At 47.5% G+C, this 17,166-nt stretch overlaps 2 protein-coding genes across 4 annotated transcripts in view; one reads left to right on the top strand and one right to left on the bottom strand.

The window, feature by feature from the left end:
* The window catches only part of LOC116352818 (ribosomal protein L9), a 9,539-nt gene extending 5,536 nt beyond the window's left edge, over window positions 1–4,003 (bottom strand). Inside the window, exons 1-4 of one of the 3 annotated variants that reach the window (XM_031814620.1) lie at window positions 3,310–4,003; window positions 2,552–2,598; window positions 2,077–2,192; window positions 405–500 (exon numbers count right to left, since the gene is read on the bottom strand). In XM_031814620.1, coding sequence (XP_031670480.1) covers window positions 405–500; window positions 2,077–2,192; window positions 2,552–2,597 — 258 coding nt within the window. In that variant the 5' untranslated portion in view covers window position 2,598; window positions 3,310–4,003. Of the gene's footprint in view, window positions 1–404; window positions 501–2,076; window positions 2,193–2,551; window positions 2,599–3,057 lie in introns of all 3 variants that reach the window. The other 2 variants (XM_031814622.1, XM_031814621.1) reach the window with 2 other exon arrangements.
* LOC116360088 (lipoyl synthase, mitochondrial-like) lies at window positions 3,612–14,830 on the top strand. Its single transcript, XM_031814618.1, has 11 exons — window positions 3,612–3,759; window positions 3,960–4,135; window positions 4,703–4,796; window positions 5,332–5,412; window positions 5,854–6,010; window positions 8,116–8,173; window positions 8,791–8,919; window positions 11,479–11,624; window positions 12,502–12,572; window positions 12,698–12,809; window positions 13,337–14,830. The coding sequence occupies exons 1-11, from the start codon at window positions 3,676–3,678 to the stop codon at window positions 13,387–13,389; spliced, it is 1,161 nt and encodes a 386-aa protein (XP_031670478.1). The 5' UTR covers window positions 3,612–3,675; the 3' UTR covers window positions 13,390–14,830.
* The last annotated feature ends 2,336 nt before the right edge of the window (window positions 14,831–17,166 follow it).

Raw genomic sequence — 17,166 nt, 5'->3', positions numbered from 1 at the left:
CATGGTAACTAACAGTTGGGTCAACAGTCACCATGGTGACTAACAGTAGGGCCAACATTCACCATGATAACTACCAGTAGGGTCAACACTCACCATGGTAACTAACCATAGGGCCAACACTCACCATGGTAACTAACAGTATGGCCAACACTCACCATGGTAAGTAACAGTAGGGTCAACACTCACCATGGTAACTAACAGTAGGGCCAACACTCACCATGGTAAGTAACAGTAGGGTCAACACTCACCATGGTAACTAACAGTAGGGCCAACACTCACCATGGTAACTAACAATAGGGTCAACACTCACCATGGTAACTAACAGTAGGGTCAACACTCACCATGGTAACTACCAGTAGGGTCAACACTCACCATGGTAACTAAACAGTAGGGTCAACACTCACCATGGTGACTCCCTTGATCATGTTCTGGACGTGACTGCAGATGGTTCTGACTGTCGCCAGCTCCTTCCTGTTGCCCCACCATTTATCCACACGCAGCTGGAACACAGAGAGAGGAGAGATGTTTCTTGTTCAGCACTTTGAGGTATCAGCTGATGTACGAAGGGGCTTTATAAATACATGTGATTCACCAGCAGAACTATCAGTTAGCAACGCTTCACGACACCATTAAATCGAAAAAGCAACGATCAGAAGGTTCCCTTCTGTGTCCCCACATGATTGGATCAGCCAAAGTTACCAGGTTGGTAGCTAGCCAATGAGGTAACAGGACATAGGGGTTGTGTAACTTGAAGGGAGATGTGTGTTGGCAGAATCAGGGGTTGTATAACTTGAAGGGAGATGTGTGTTGGCAGAATCAGGGGTTGTGTAACTTGAAGGGAGATGTGTGTTGGCAGAATCAGGGGTTGTATAACTTGAAGGGAGATGTGTGTTGGCAGAATCAGGGGTTGTATAACTTGAAGGGAGATGTGTGTTGGCAGAATCAGGGGTTGTGTAACTTGAAGGGAGATGTCTGCACCCTAAAAACACACAAAGCTCAGGAAACTGTTGCTTGTCGAAACAACTGTTGTTGTTTTTTTAAATTTTACCTTTATTTAACTAGGCAACTCAGTTAAGAACAGATTATTTTCAATGACGGCCTAGGAACAGTGGGTTAACTGGTCTAGGAACAGTGGGTTAACTGGTCTAGGAACAGTGGGTTAACTGGTCTAGGAACAGTGGGTTAACTGGTCTAGGAACAGTGGGTTAACTGGTCTAGGAACAGTGGGTTAACTGGTCTAGGAACAGTGGGTTAACTGGTCTAGGAACAGTGGGTTAACTGGTCTAGGAACAGTGGGTTAACTGGTCTAGGAACAGTGGGTTAACTGGTCTAGGAACAGTGGGTTAACTGGTCTAGGAACAGTGGGGTTAACTGGTCTAGGAACAGTGGGGTTAACTGGTCTAGGAACAGTGGGGTTAACTGGTCTAGGAACAGTGGGTTAACTGGTCTAGGAACAGTGGGGTTAACTGGTCTAGGAACAGTGGGTTAACTGGTCTAGGAACAGTGGGTTAACTGGTCTAGGAACAGTGGGGTTAACTGGTCTAGGAACAGTGGGTTAACTGGTCTAGGAACAGTGGGTTAACTGGTCTAGGAACAGTGGGTTAACTGGTCTAGGAACAGTGGGTTAACTGGTCTAGGAACAGTGGGTTAACTGCCTGTTCAGGGGCAGAATGACAGATTTGTACCTTGTCAGCTCGGGGGTTTGAACTTGCAACCTTCCGGTTACTAGGCCAACGCTCTAACCACTAGGCTACCCTGCCGCCCCTACACTCTAACCACTAGGCTACCCTGCCGCCCCTACACTCTAACCACTAGGCTACCCTGCCGTAAACAACAGGATGGCATTAATACCTCTCACTATATAAGGAACTATTTACTCAGTTCTTTTCGCAGCCTAGCGACAGGGCAGCCTAGCGACAGAGGTGCATCTCCCCTGTACTCCCGAACGTAAAACTCCACAGATCGCACAGCAAAATACTTCGCCGTACTTTAGAGCCCTGGGCATGATGAGTACCAGTGCATTTAAGTGTAGGATGAAGCCATCGCCAAGTACTCTCTATAGACAAGTCTCCATACCTTTTTGTGCGTCTTCCCCAACAGGCTGAGTTCCAGGTTGATGTGGTTGAACTCCCTGCGGAGAACCCCCCGGGGACCCTTGACGATGACGGTCCGTCCCTTCAGCCTCACCTCGACTGGGGGGCACGGCAGAGACAACAGGGGTTAGACACACACACACAGAACCAGTAACTAGCTAGACAATCTTAACCACGCCACTAGAATATATCACATTTAAACCCAACTATAGTCAGGCTAAAACGCTGGATTGATGAAGACAGGAACGAGCGAAACCTCTTGAGGATGTCAGCCAGAGACAGACTACAGTAACTTAGCGGAATGGCATTAAGTTAAGTGTAGTCCTTTTCTGGGGGTTGAACCAATAACTCACTAGGCAACATAGGTAAACATTTGACTCTAGTCTATTGATCCACGGTTATCAACATGTTGGATGGTTCAGTAAATGAACAGCGGATTTTAAGGTAGTTCAACTCACCACCGTCGGGGATATCCACAGTCTGGTTACTGAGAATGGTCTTCATTCTGGGGTTAGACAAGAGAGTCAAGTTAGGTGGAGTTGACGATTACAATACATTATATTAACCAACTAACGTTACGGAGCGGACTGGGGATTTCAGGACTTTTAACTTTAGTTAACTAACGTCAGGCAGGTATCTAGCAACATCATGAGTGTGTGTGTGTTTACACGACTGTCATATTTAGGTAACTCGTTAACAATGTCATACAATATGTAACCCGGTACATCCAGTTGACTGTCCAAATTAAACCCTTAACGTTAAACGTTAATTAAAAGACGCAGAAGGACACGTAACTAGTCAACTATAACAGACAGGCATGCAACTAACCAGTCAGATAGCGAGTCATGAACACTGCCCCCCCCCTCTCCCACGGCAAACAACTTTTATAACCTACACATGTAATTAAAACGGTCTGAAACAATGCGACCATGTACATACAAGACAAACGTTATATGTTACACACATTGAGCATTATTCACGTTGCCCTGGCTACTAAAAGACGGATAGGCAGGCATGGGGGCCTAGGATAGAGGGGTGGGTGGCAAAACAAACTATATAGGTATATCGACTGGTTTTGGGGGTGGAAATAACAAATGCGAAACGTCAATATACATATAGCAAATTGGTAAAGGTGAAAAATTACGCGTTTTAGATATCGAGGAACATAGATGGAGTTTGATTTTCATCGATAGAAACGTTATCCACCATTTCTTACCTCGCCGGTAGTAGAGGAAAGGACGAAGGAAAGACGTCAGCACGCAATTGTAGTCTTCGTACGTGCTTACGCCATTACGGCGCTACGCGTTGATCAGACGTAACTAAACAATTGATGATGATGGATGCAAAATACTGCGATATATTGATAAATTATACGTCTTTGGTCCCCAGGGGGAAAAAACATCGCATTTGGAATAAATCTGTATATAAAAATAATCGAGATCAATTGATTCATTAAGTAGCGGACGAAATTATTTATTATTTTCTAAATTTTATTTTAATACCAGGCCTAAGTACTCGATCTCAGAGAAATGTTTTGTCAATGACAGACGCTAGCAAATGTTAGTTTGTTTTATACAAAGTCATGGCTTTGGTCAAACAAAGTTATTTTATCGCGGGTCGTTTCTCCAGCAACCCCCGGTGGTTGAATCCCAAATGCAACCAACATGTAAGTAAATCTACTTGACCAGATTGCACCGATAATCACTGAAATGTCTCTCTTTGTTTTATACAATGTTTATACTAGCTAACTAAGTATGGCTAATGCTAACATAAGTAGCTGATTAGATCCTCCTTGGCCGCTGGCCTCGGGTTACTGATTTAGCAGAGGCATCATGTGTAGCGAGATAATATCCGGTCCGTGTGTAGGTGTACGCCGTCAGCGGACTGACCACAGCGGCCAGGTCATCCCAGACACAGAAGGACCGTAAGAAGGAGCTGTCCGATGACGGGCCCGGCCTCCAGGACTTTATATCCGGGGAGCTGTCTGAGAAGAACAACTGGGAGGAGTACAGGGGTAACCTGAAGAGACAGAAGGGAGAGAGGTGGGGGGAATAGAGGTTCCTTCTATATATGTTGCTTCCTAAACGGTACTCTATTCCCTATGTAGTGTACTACTTTCGACTCTGACCCCATGGGGCTCTGGTCAAGATTTTGGGAATAAGATGTAATGGGACCTATGTGTGTATCTAAACAATTTGTCTGCACTACCTATTCCCTATATACAGTTTTTTTTAATAGAACCATTTTACGGATCACTGCACCTGTTCATAGCCCATCTATAAATAGCCCATCTATAAATAGCCCATCTAACTACCTCATCCCCATACTGGTATTTATTTATCTTACTCCTTTGCACCCCAGTATCTCTACCTGCACATTCATCTTCTGCCGATCTACCATTCCAGTGTTTAATTGCTATATTGTAATTACTTCGCCACTATTGGCCTATTTATTGCCTTACTTCCTTAATCCTACTACATTTGCACACACTGTACATAGACTTTTTCTATTGTGTTATTGACTGTATGTTTGTTTATTCCATGTGTAATACAACTCTTGAGTCTGTTGAACACAGGACTGTCCACTAACCAATGTGACTGTTGTGATAGGCTGAGACTTCCCCCGTGGCTGAAGACTGAGATTCCTATTGGTAAGAACTACAACAAGCTGAAGAACACCCTGAGAGACCTCAACCTGCACACGGTGAGTTGGGGTGTGTGTGTGTGTGTGTGTGTGTGTGTATATATGTGTGGTGTGTGTGTGTGTGTTTGGTGTGTGTGTGTGTATATATGTGTGGTGTGTGTGTGTGTGTGTGTGTTTGGTGTGTGTGTGTGTGTGTGTGTTTGGTGTGTGTGTGTGTGTGTTTGGTGTGTGTGTATATATGTGTGGTGTGTGTGTGTGTGTGTGTGTGTGTGTGGTGTGTGTGTGTGTGTGTGTGTGTTTGGTGTGTGTGTGTGTGTGTGTGTATATATGTGTGGTGTGTGTGTGTGTGTGTTTGGTGTGTGTGTGTGTGTGTGTGTGTGTGTATATATGTGTGGTGTGTGTGTGTGTGTGTGTGTGTATATGTGTGGTGTGTGTGTGTGTGTGTGTGTGTGTATATATGTGTGGTGTGTGTGTGTGTGTTTGGTGTGTGTGTGTGTGTATATATGTGTGGTGTGTGTGTGTGTGTGTGTGTGTGTTTGGTGTGTGTGTGAACCTTTTCAAGTATGTTTCGTTCTAGTGTTTTCATGTTGTTTAGGTGTGTGAGGAGGCCAGGTGTCCTAACATTGGGGAGTGTTGGGGAGGAGGGGAACATGGTACGGCCACAGCCACCATCATGGTGAGTTTACTACTCACATATTGACTCACATATTGACATATTGACTCAACCACACGTACTGACATACGCATGTCTCTCTGTCTGCCTGTCTCTCTGTCTCTCTGTGTCTCTCTGTGTCTCTCTCTCTCTCTCTCCGTCTCTCTCTCTCTGTCTACCTCTCTCTCTGTCTCTCTCCCTCTGTCTCTCTCCCTCTGTCTACCTCTCTCTCTCTGCCTCTCTCTCTCTGCCTCTCTCTCTCTCTCGCTCTCTCTGCCTCTCTCTCTCTCTCTGCCTCTCTCTCTCTCTCTGCCTCTCTCTCTCTCTCTGCCTCTCTCTCTCTCTCTCTGCCTCTCTCTCTCTCTCTGCCTCTCTCTCTCTCTCTGCCTCTCTCTCTCTCTCTGCCTCTCTCTCTCTCTCTGCCTCTCTCTCTCTCTCTCTCTCTCTGCCTCTCTCTCTCTGTAGTTGATGGGGGACACATGTACCCGTGGCTGTAGGTTCTGTTCTGTGAAGACCGCTCGTCAGCCCTCTCCCCTGGACCCAGATGAGCCCTATAACACAGCCAAGGCCATCGCTGCCTGGGGGCTGGACTATGTGGTTCTGACCTCTGTGGACAGAGACGGTAGTAACAGACATCTCCTTCTGTCTCTCTCTGTTTATCTCTGACCCATCGCTGCCTGGGGACTGGACTATGTGGTTCTGACCTCTGTGGACAGAGACGGTAGTAACAGACATCTCCTTCTGTCTCTCTCTGTTTATCTCTGACCCATCGCTGCCTGGGGACTGGACTATGTGGTTCTGACCTCTGTAGACTGAGACGGTAGTAACAGACATCTCCTTCTGTCTCTCTCTGTTTATCTCTGACCCATCGCTGCCTGGGGACTGGACTATGTGGTTCTGACCTCTGTGGACAGAGACGGTAGTAACAGACATCTCCTTCTGTCTCTCTCTGTTTATCTCTGACCCATCGCTGCCTGGGGGCTGGACTATGTGGTTCTGACCTCTGTGGACAGAGACGGTAGTAACAGACATCTCCTTCTGTCTCTCTCTGTTTATCTCTGACCCATCGCTGCCTGGGGACTGGACTATGTGGTTCTGACCTCTGTAGACTGAGACGGTAGTAACAGACATCTCCTTCTGTCTCTCTCTGTTTATCACTGATCCATCGCTGCCTGGGGACTGGACTATGTGGTTCTGACCTCTGTGGACAGAGACGGTAGTAACAGACATCTCCTTCTGTCTCTCTCTGTTTATCTCTGACCCATCGCTGCCTGGGGACTGGACTATGTGGTTCTGACCTCTGTGGACAGAGACGGTAGTAACAGACATCTCCTTCTGTCTCTCTCTGTTTATCTCTGACCCATCGCTGCCTGGGGACTGGACTATGTGGTTCTGACCTCTGTAGACTGAGACGGTAGTAACAGACATCTCCTTCTGTCTCTCTCTGTTTATCTCTGACCCATCGCTGCCTGGGACTGGACTATGTGGTTCTGACCTCTGTGGACAGAGACGGTAGTAACAGACATCTCCTTCTGTCTCTCTCTGTTTATCTCTGACCCATCGCTGCCTGGGGACTGGACTATGTGGTTCTGACCTCTGTGGACAGAGACGGTAGTAACAGACATCTCCTTCTGTCTCTCTCTGTTTATCTCTGACCCATCGCTGCCTGGGGACTGGACTATGTGGTTCTGACCTCTGTGGACAGAGACGGTAGTAACAGACATCTCCTTCTGTCTCTCTCCCTTTTTATATACAGTGGGGCAAAAAAAGTATTTAGTCAGCCACCAATTGTGCAAGTTCTCCCACTTAAAAAGATGAGAGAGGCCTGTAATTTTCATCATGGGTACACTTCAACTATGACAGACAAAATGAGGGGGAAAAAATCCAGAAAATCACATTGTAGGATTTTTTATGAATTTATTTGCAAATTATGGTGGAAAATAAGTATTTGGTCACCTACAAACAAGATTTCTGGCTCTCACAGACCTGTAACTTCTTCTTTAAGAGGCTCCTCTGTCCTCCACTCGTTACCTGTATTAATTATTCAAATAAGTGTCCAAACCCGGACGACGCTGGGCTAATTGAGCACCGCCCTACGTGACTCCCAATCACAGCCGGTTGTGATACAGCCTGTATTCGAACCAGGGTCTGTAGTGACGCCTCTAGCACTGAGATGCAGTGCCTTAGACCGCTGTGATACAGCCTGGAATCGAACCAGGGTCTGTAGTGACGCCTCTAGCACTGAGATGCAGTGCCTTAGACCGCTGTGATACAGCCTGGAATCGAACCAGGGTCTGTAGTGATGCCTCTAGCACTGAGACCGCTGTGATACAGCCTGGAATCGAACCAGGGTCTGTAGTGACGCCTCTAGCACTGAGATGCAGTGCCTTAGACCGCTGTGATACAGCCTGGAATCGAACCAGGGTCTGTAGTGACGCCTCTAGCACTGAGATGCAGTGCCTTAGACCACTGTGCCACTCGGGAGCCGTGACTCAAATATCTCTTTTCATTCTCTGTTGTCTTGATCCACTAGTCTTCCCTCTCCAGGTCCACTTCCTGTTTATTTCTCATAGACACAGGGCAGCCATGGCGTCCACCGTCCAATGAAACGCTTTCTCTGAACGTCTGCTGTTGATGTGAATCTTGTCTGACTGGTGCTGACTGACGTCAGTGACCTTAATGACCTGCCTGTCAACTGATTGGTTAATGGGTCGTTGTGTTTGACAGATATCGCTGACGGAGGGGCGGAGCATTTTGCCAAGACCGTCTCCAACCTGAAGGAGAGGTACTCATCCATCATCTATCCATCATTCATCCTTTCAGCCATTAATTTATCCATTCATCCATCATTCATCCTTTCAGCCATTAATTCATCCATCCATCCATCATTCATCCTTTCAGCCATTAATTCATCCATCATTCATCCTTTCAGTCATTAATTAATTCATCCATCCATCCATCATTCATCCTTTCAGCCATTAATTAATTCATCCATCCATCATCCATCATTCATCCTTTCAGCCATTAATTAATTCATCCATCCATCATCCATCATTCATCCTTTCAGCCATTAATTAATTCATCCATCCATCATCCATCATTCATCCTTTCAGCCATTAATGAATTCATCCATCCATCATCCATCATTCATCCTTTCAGCCATTAATGAATTCATCCATCCATCATCCATCATTCATCCTTTCAGCTATTAATTAATTCATCCACCATTCATCCTTTCAGCTATTAATTAATTCATCCATCCATCATCTATCTGTCTGTCCAGTCTGTATATGACATTCATCCATCCATCATCCATTCATCCATCCATCATCCTTTCATTCATCTGTATATGACTGACTTATTAAACCACTTTGTCTTCTGACTAAATGTTGTCTCATCCAGGAAGTCCCAGATCATGGTGGAATGTCTGACCCCTGATTTCCGAGGCGACCTGGCAGCGGTGGAGAAGATCGCCCAATCAGGGCTGGACGTTTACGCCCACAATGTGGAGACCGTCCGCGAGCTGCAGAGGTACGGGCCCTGACCCCTACGTGACCCTGTTCCCTATACAGGGGACTACGTTTGACTCGGGCCCTGACCCCTACGTGACCCTGTTCCCTATACAGGGGACTACATTTGACTCGGGGCCCTGACCCCTACGTGACCCTGTTCCCTATACAGGGGACTACGTTTGACTCGGGCCCTGACCCCTACGTGACCCTATTCCCTATACAGGGGACTACGTTTGACTCGGGCCCTGACCCCTACGTGACCCTATTCCCTATACAGGGGACTACGTTTGACTCGGGCCCTGACCCCTACGTGACCCTGTTCCCTATACAGGGGACTACGTTTGACTCGGGCCCTGACCCCTACGTGACCCTGTTCCCTATACAGGGGACTACGTTTGACTCGGGCCCTGACCCCTACGTGACCCTGTTCCCTATACAGGGGACAACGTTTGACTCGGGCCCTGACCCCTACGTGACCCTGTTCCCTATACAGGGGACTACGTTTGACTCGGGCCCTGACCCCTACGTGACCCTATTCCCTATACAGGGGACTACGTTTGACTCGGGCCCATAGGGAACAGGGGGGGTCGTTTGGGGACGCAGACTGTAAAGCATTCCTACACTGTTAGGACCCTGGTCAATATACCTCTACCTGTCTGTCTGTCTACCTGTCTGTCTGGTCTCAGAATAACTCTACCTGTCTGTCTGTCTACCTGTCTGTCTGGTCTCAGAATACCTCTACCTGTCTGTCTGTCTACCTGTCTGTCTGGTCTCAGAATAACTCTACCTGTCTGTCTGTCTACCTGTCTGTCTGGTCTCTGTCTACCTGTCTGTCTGTCTGGTCCATCAGTCTGTTTCTCCCTGACCTGCTCCACTGTGAACCCAATGAAACACCTTCATCTGTAGCCTGGGTTCCAGTCTGTTTCTCCCTGACCTGCTCCACTGTGAACCCAATGAAACACCTTCAGCTGTAGCCTGGGTTCCAGTCTGTTTCTCCCTGACCTGCTCCACTGTGAACCCAATGAAACACCTTCATCTGTAGCCTGGGTTCCAGTCTGTTTCTCCCTGACCTGCTCCACTGTGAACCCAATGAAACACCTTCAGCTGTAGCCTGGGTTCCAGTCTGTTTCTCCCTGACCTGCTCCACTGTGAACCCAATGAAACACCTTCAGCTGTAGCCTGGGTTCCAGTCTGTTTCTCCCTGACCTGCTCCACTGTGAACCCAATGAAACACCTTCAGCTGTAGCCTGGGTTCCAGTCTGTTTCTCCCTGACCTGCTCCACTGTGAACCCAATGAAACACCTTCAGCTGTAGCCTGGGTTCCAGTCTGTTTCTCCCTGACCTGCTCCACTGTGAACCCAATGAAACACCTTCAGCTGTAGCCTGGGTTCCAGTCTGTTTCTCCCTGACCTGCTCCACTGTGAACCCAATGAAACACCTTCAGCTGTAGCCTGGGTTCCAGTCTGTTTCTCCCTGACCTGCTCCACTGTGAACCCAATGAAACACCTTCAGCTGTAGCCTGGGTTCCAGTCTGTTTCTCCCTGACCTGCTCCACTGTGAACCCAATGAAACACCTTCAGCTGTAGCCTGGGTTCCAGTCTGTTTCTCCCTGACCTGCTCCACTGTGAACCCAATGAAACACCTTCAGCTGTAGCCTGGGTTCCAGTCTGTTTCTCCCTGACCTGCTCCACTGTGAACCCAATGAAACACCTTCAGCTGTAGCCTGGGTTCCAGTCTGTTTCTCCCTGACCTGCTCCACTGTGAACCCAATGAAAGGAAACACCTTCAGCTGTAGCCTGGGTTCCAGTCTGTTTCAGTGCTCGTCATGACACCGAGTACAAGGAGTGGAATGTTAACACAACAGGTTCTGGATTCCAGGCTACTTCTATTTTTCTTAATGGATTCCCCAGTGAACCGTATTTGTTTCCCCCCCCCCCCCCCCCATGGTGCAGTACACCTCCTGTCCACCAGGAAGGGGGAAGGAGACGATGGACTTGGTGTGAAGGAACTGTCTTTGTTAAGAGGCTGACCAGCAGGTGGCAGCAAAACGCCCCCATTTTTTAAATAGAAACTTGACTGTTGGACCACGTCTATCCTAGACAATAACCTTCATATAATGGACTCTGGTCCATCTTAGTGCACTTCATAGGGAACAGGGTGCACTTCATAGGGAATAGTGTGCATGTCAAATGAAGTGCACTTCATAGGGAATAGGGTGCATGTCAAATGAAGTGCACTTCATAGGGAATAGGGTGCATGTCAAATGAAGTGCACTTCATAGGGAATAGGGTGCATGTCAAATGAAGTGCACTTCATAGGGAATAGGGTGCATGTCAAATGAAGTGCACTTCATAGGGAATAGGGTGCACTTCATAGGGAATAAGGTGCACTTCATAGGGAATAGGGTGCACTTCATAGGGAATAGGGCACCATTTGGGACTGGTTTCAAAGGTTTTTTCAGTTCACCTGAATACAGATCGGCACCAGAGGAACCGTTGAGTCTGAATATATTGTCCCTAACTTACTGACGGAAAATAAATCATTCATATTTTCTTTTTATGACCTTTTGAACCCACAGACACGTCCGTGATCCGCGGGCAAACATCGACCAATCCCTGAATGTCCTGCGTCACGCCAAGGCCGTCAAACCAGACATTCTCACCAAGACCTCCATCATGTTGGGTCTCGGAGAGACGGACCAGCAGATTTATAACACACTGACTGGTACACACACACACACACACAACGTCTGGGAGAGACGGACCGGCAGATTTATAACACACTGAGCGGTACACACACACACACACACACACGTCTGAGAGAGATGGACCAGCAGATTTATAACACACTGAGCGGTACACACACACACACACTTCTGGGAGAGACGGACCGGCAGATTTATAACACACTGACTGGTATACACACACACGTCTGAGAGAGACGGACCAGCAGATTTATAACACACTGACTGGTACACACACACACACACACACACACACACGTCTGAGAGAGATGGACCAGCAGATTTATAACACACTGACTGGTATACACACACACGTCTGGGAGATATGGACCAGCAGATTTATAACACACTGACTGGTATACACACACACGTCTGGGAGAGATGGACCAGCAGATTTATAACACACTGACTGGTATACACACACACGTCTGGGAGAGATGGACCAGCAGATTTATAACACACTGACTGGTATACACACACACGTCTGGGAGAGATGGACCAGCAGATTTATAACACACTGACTGGTATACACACACACGTCTGGGAGAGATGGACCAGCAGATTTATAACACACTGACTGGTATACACACACACGTCTGGGAGAGATGGACCAGCAGATTTATAACACACTGACTGGTATACACACACACGTCTGAGAGAGATGGACCAGCAGATTTATAACACACTGACTGGTACACACACACACACAACGTCTGGGAGAGACGGACCGGCAGATTTATAACACACTGAGCGGTACACACACACACACACACACACACACACACACACACGTCTGGGAGAGACTAACAGATATTATATATTTGTAACCAGTAACGTTGTTGTTGTTGTTGTTGACAGAGCTGAGAGAGGCAGGAGTGGATTGTCTAACACTGGGACAGTACATGCAGCCCACCAAACGCCACCTCAAGGTACAGCACACACACACACACACACAGAGCTAACCACCCAGGCAGCAGGATTTCAGTTCAGAATAACCGTGTGTGTGTGTGTGTGTGTGTGTGGTGTGTGTGTGTGTGTGTGTGTGTGTGCACAGGTGGAGGAGTATGTAACTCCTGAGAGGTTTGTCCACTGGGAGGAGGTGGGGAAGGAGATGGGATTCGTCTACACAGCCAGCGGACCCTTAGTGCGCTCCTCATACAAAGCAGGTGAGACACACAGAGACACGGAGACACACACCCATCCACTCCTCTCATTCTCCACTCCTCTCATTCTCCACCCCTCTCGTTCTCCACTCCTCTCATTCTCCACCCCTCTCGTTCTCCACTCCTCTCATTCTTCACCCCTCTCCACTCCTCTCATTCTCCACCCCTCTCGTTCTCCACTCCTCTCATTCTCCTCTCCACTCCATTCTCCTCTCATTCTCCACTCCTCTCATTCTCCACTCCATTCTCCACTCCTCTCATTCTCCACTCCATTCTCCACTCCTCTCATTCTCCACTCCATTCTCCTCTCCTCTCATTCTTCACCCCTCTCCACTCCTCTCATTCTCCACCCCTCTCGTTCTCCACTCCTCTCATTCTCCTCTCCACTCCATTCTCCTCTCATTCTCCACTCCTCTCATTCTCCACTCCATTCTCCACTCCTCTCATTCTCCACTCCATTCTCCACTCCTCTCATTCTCCACTCCATTCTCATCTCCTCTCATTCTCCACTCCTCTCTCTTCTCTCTCAGGTGAGTTCTTCCTGAAGAATCTGTTAGAGAAGAGGAAGGCAGCGACAGAATAACCTGATCACCTGGACTCACCTTTACCTGAATCCTGACGTCTCCTCCTTTCAGATTCCTCTCTCCCTCCATAAAGCTACTCTAGATACACTGTATTACAATATAATATACTACAATATCTACAATATAAAGTTCTCCAATCCAGAATATGAGCTACTACAGGACTCTGTTCATGTTGATGTCTCGTTCTGTACATTATAACCAGTGATGTAGTGGGGGGGTAATTGCCTGGGAAGACAAAGGGGGGTAATTACCTGGGGAGACAAAGGGGGGTAATTACCTGGGGAGACAAAGGGGGGTAATTACCTGGGAAGATAAAGGGGGGTAATTACCTGGGAAGACAAAGAGGGGTCGACCACTCCACCACTGGCTATAGATGTATGATCCATATCAGTCAGCAACACACACATTCACACAGTCAACCTGAGTTGACCAACGCATCAGGAGGGCAGAGGGGGACCACTTAAGGTTGGACAATACGGGGGGGACTGATTTAAGTGGGACACCCATGGTGTGTGCAGAAGGAAGGTGTTGGGGGGGGGGGGGGGGGGGGGGGTTTCAGTGGTTGTTGGAATGGCAGTCCCAGATGCCATCCTATTCACTACTAGTAGTCCGCTATATAGGGAATAGGGGCCAGTAGTCCACTATATAGGGAATAGGGGGCCAGTAGTCCACTATATAGGGAATAGGGGGCCAGTAGTCCACGATATAGGGAATAGGGGGCCAGTAGTCCACTATATAGGGAATAGGGGGCCAGTAGTCCACTATATAGGGAATAGGGGGCCAGTAGTCCACTATATAGGGAATAGGGGGCCAGGAGTCCACTATATAGGGAATAGGGGGCCAGGAGTCCACTATATAGGGAATAGGGGGCCAGGAGTCCACTATATAGGGAATAGGGGGCCAGGAGTCCACTATATAGGGAATAGGGGGCCAGGAGTCCACTATATAGGGAATAGGGGGCCAGGAGTCCACTATATAGGGAATAGGGGGCCAGGAGTCCACTATATAGGGAATAGGGGGCCAGGAGTCCACTATATAGGGAATAGGGGGCCAGGAGTCCACTATATAGGGAATAGGGGGCCAGTAGTCCACTATATAGGGAATAGGGGGCCAGTAGTCCACTATATAGGGAATAGGGGGCCAGTAGTCCACTATATAGGGAATAGGGGGCCAGTAGTCCACTATATAGGGAATCGGGGGCCATTTTGAGACGAAGCCAGAGAACGGCCCCAGTTTTAACTCCCCAACACAATAATTAGATTATTGACATGATACTCGGATGAGAGAGAATGACTTGAGGGGTTTGAAATGTGTTGCTATGTGATCGGTGCGTTGCTATGTGATCGGTGCGTTGCTATGTGATCGGTGTGTTGCTATGTGACTTGGACTGTTGTTTTATAATGACTCACATTAAAAGTATTAAATCATGACTTATCATTCCAACGTGTGTGTGTGTGCGTGTGTGAGAGATATGGGGGCAATATGAATCTAGTGGGTTAATGGACAGACTGGCATGAGGTGAGGCTGTGCACTAGATAGGGAATAAGGAACTAGGGCCCATAGTGCACTAGATAGGGAATAAGGAACTAGGGAATAAGGAACTAGGGCCCATAGTGCACTAGATAGGGAATAAGGAACTAGGGCCCATAGTGAACTAGATAGGGAATAAGGAACTAGGGCCCATAGTGCACTAGATAGGGAATAAGGAACTAGGGCCCATAGTGCACTAGATAGGGAATAAGGAACTAAGGCCCATAGTGAACTAGATAGGGAATAAGGAACTAGGGCCCATAGTGAACTAGATAGGGAATAAGGAACTAAGGCCCATAGTGAACTAGATAGGGAATAAGGAACTAGGGCCCATAGTGAACTAGATAGGGAATAAGGAACTAGGGCCCATAGTGAACTAGATAGGGAATAAGGAACTAGGGCCCATAGTGAACTAGATAGGCAATAAGGAACTAGGGCCCATAGTGAACTAGATATGGAATAAGGAACTAGGGCCCATAGTGCACTACATAGGGAATAAGGAACTAGGGAATAAGGAACTAGGGCCCATAGTGCACTAGATAGGGAATAAGGAACTAGGGCCCATAGTGAACTAGATAGGGAATAAGGAACTAGGGCCCATAGTGCACTAGATAGGGAATAAGGAACTAGGGCCCATAGTGCACTAGATAGGGAATAAGGAACTAGGGCCCATAGTGAACTAGATAGGGAATAAGGAACTAGGGCCCATAGTGCACTAGATAGGGAATAAGGAACTAGGGCCCATAGTGAACTAGATAGGGAATAAGGAACTAGGGCCCATAGTGAACTAGATAGGGAATAAGGAACTAGGGCCCATAGTGCACTAGATAGGGAATAAGGAACTAGGGCCCATAGTGAACTAGATAGGGAATAAGGAACTAGGGCCCATAGTGCACTAGATAGGGAATAAGGAACTAGGGCCCATAGTGCACTAGATAGGGAATAAGGAACTAGGGCCCATAGTGAACTAGATAGGGAATAAGGAACTAGGGCCCATAGTGCACTAGATAGGGAATAAGGAACTAGGGCCCATAGTGAACTAGATAGGGAATAAGGAACTAGGGCCCATAGTGAACTAGATAGGGAATAAGGAACTAGGGCCCATAGTGCACTAGATAGGGAATAAGGAACTAGGGCCCATAGTGCACTAGATAGGGAATAAGGAACTAGGGCCCATAGTGCACTAGATAGGGAATAAGGAACTAGGGCCCATAGTGCACTAGATAGGGAATAAGGAACTAGGGCCCATAGTGAACTAGATAGGGAATAAGGAACTAGGGCCCATAGTGAACTAGATAGGGAATAAGGAACTAGGGCCCATAGTGAACTAGATAGGGAATAAGGAACTAGGGCCCATAGTGAACTAGATAGGGAATAAGGAACTAGGGCCCATAGTGAACTAGATAGGGAATAAGGAACTAGGGCCCATAGTGCACTAGATAGGGAATAAGGAACTAGGGCCCATAGTGAACTAGATAGGGAATAAGGAACTAGGGCCCATAGTGAACTAGATAGGGAATAAGGAACTAGGGCCCATAGTGAACTAGGTAGGGAATAAGGAACTGGGGCCCATAGTGCACTAGATAGGGAATAAGGAACTAGGGCCCATAGTGAACTAGATAGGCAATAAGGAACTAGGGCCCATAGTGAACTAGATAGGGAATAAGGAACTAGGGCCCATAGTGCACTACATAGGGAATAAGGAACTAGGGAATAAGGAACTAGGGCCCATAGTGCACTAGATAGGGAATAAGGGACTAGGGCCCATAGTGAACTAGATAGGGAATAAGGGACTAGGGCCCATAGTGAACTAGATAGGGAATAAGGAACTAGGGCCCATAGTGCACTAGATAGGGAATAAGGAACTAGGGCCCATAGTGTACTAGATAGGGAATAAGGAACTAGGGCCCATAGTGAACTAGATAGGGAATAAGGAACTAGGGCCCATAGTGCACTAGATAGGGAATAAGGAACTAGGGCCCATAGTGAACTAGATAGGGAATAAGGAACTAGGGCCCATAGTGCACTAGATAGGGAATAAGGAACTAGGGCCCATAGTGAACTAGATAGGGAATAAGGAACTAGGGCCCATAGTGAACTAGATAAGGAATAAGGAACTAGGGCCCATAGTGCACTAGATAGGGAATAAGGAACTAGGGCCCATAGTGCACTAGATAGGGAATAAGGAACTAGGGCCCATAGTGAACTAGATAGGGAATAAGGAACTAGGGCCCATAGTGCACTAG

This window comes from Oncorhynchus kisutch, unplaced genomic scaffold, assembly GCF_002021735.2.
Source record: "Oncorhynchus kisutch isolate 150728-3 unplaced genomic scaffold, Okis_V2 Okis07a-Okis12b_hom, whole genome shotgun sequence".
In the NCBI taxonomy this organism is placed as follows: domain Eukaryota; kingdom Metazoa; phylum Chordata; class Actinopteri; order Salmoniformes; family Salmonidae; genus Oncorhynchus; species Oncorhynchus kisutch.
Note: the sequence above shows the minus strand (reverse complement) of the source record. Positions and strands in the feature narration are given on the sequence as shown.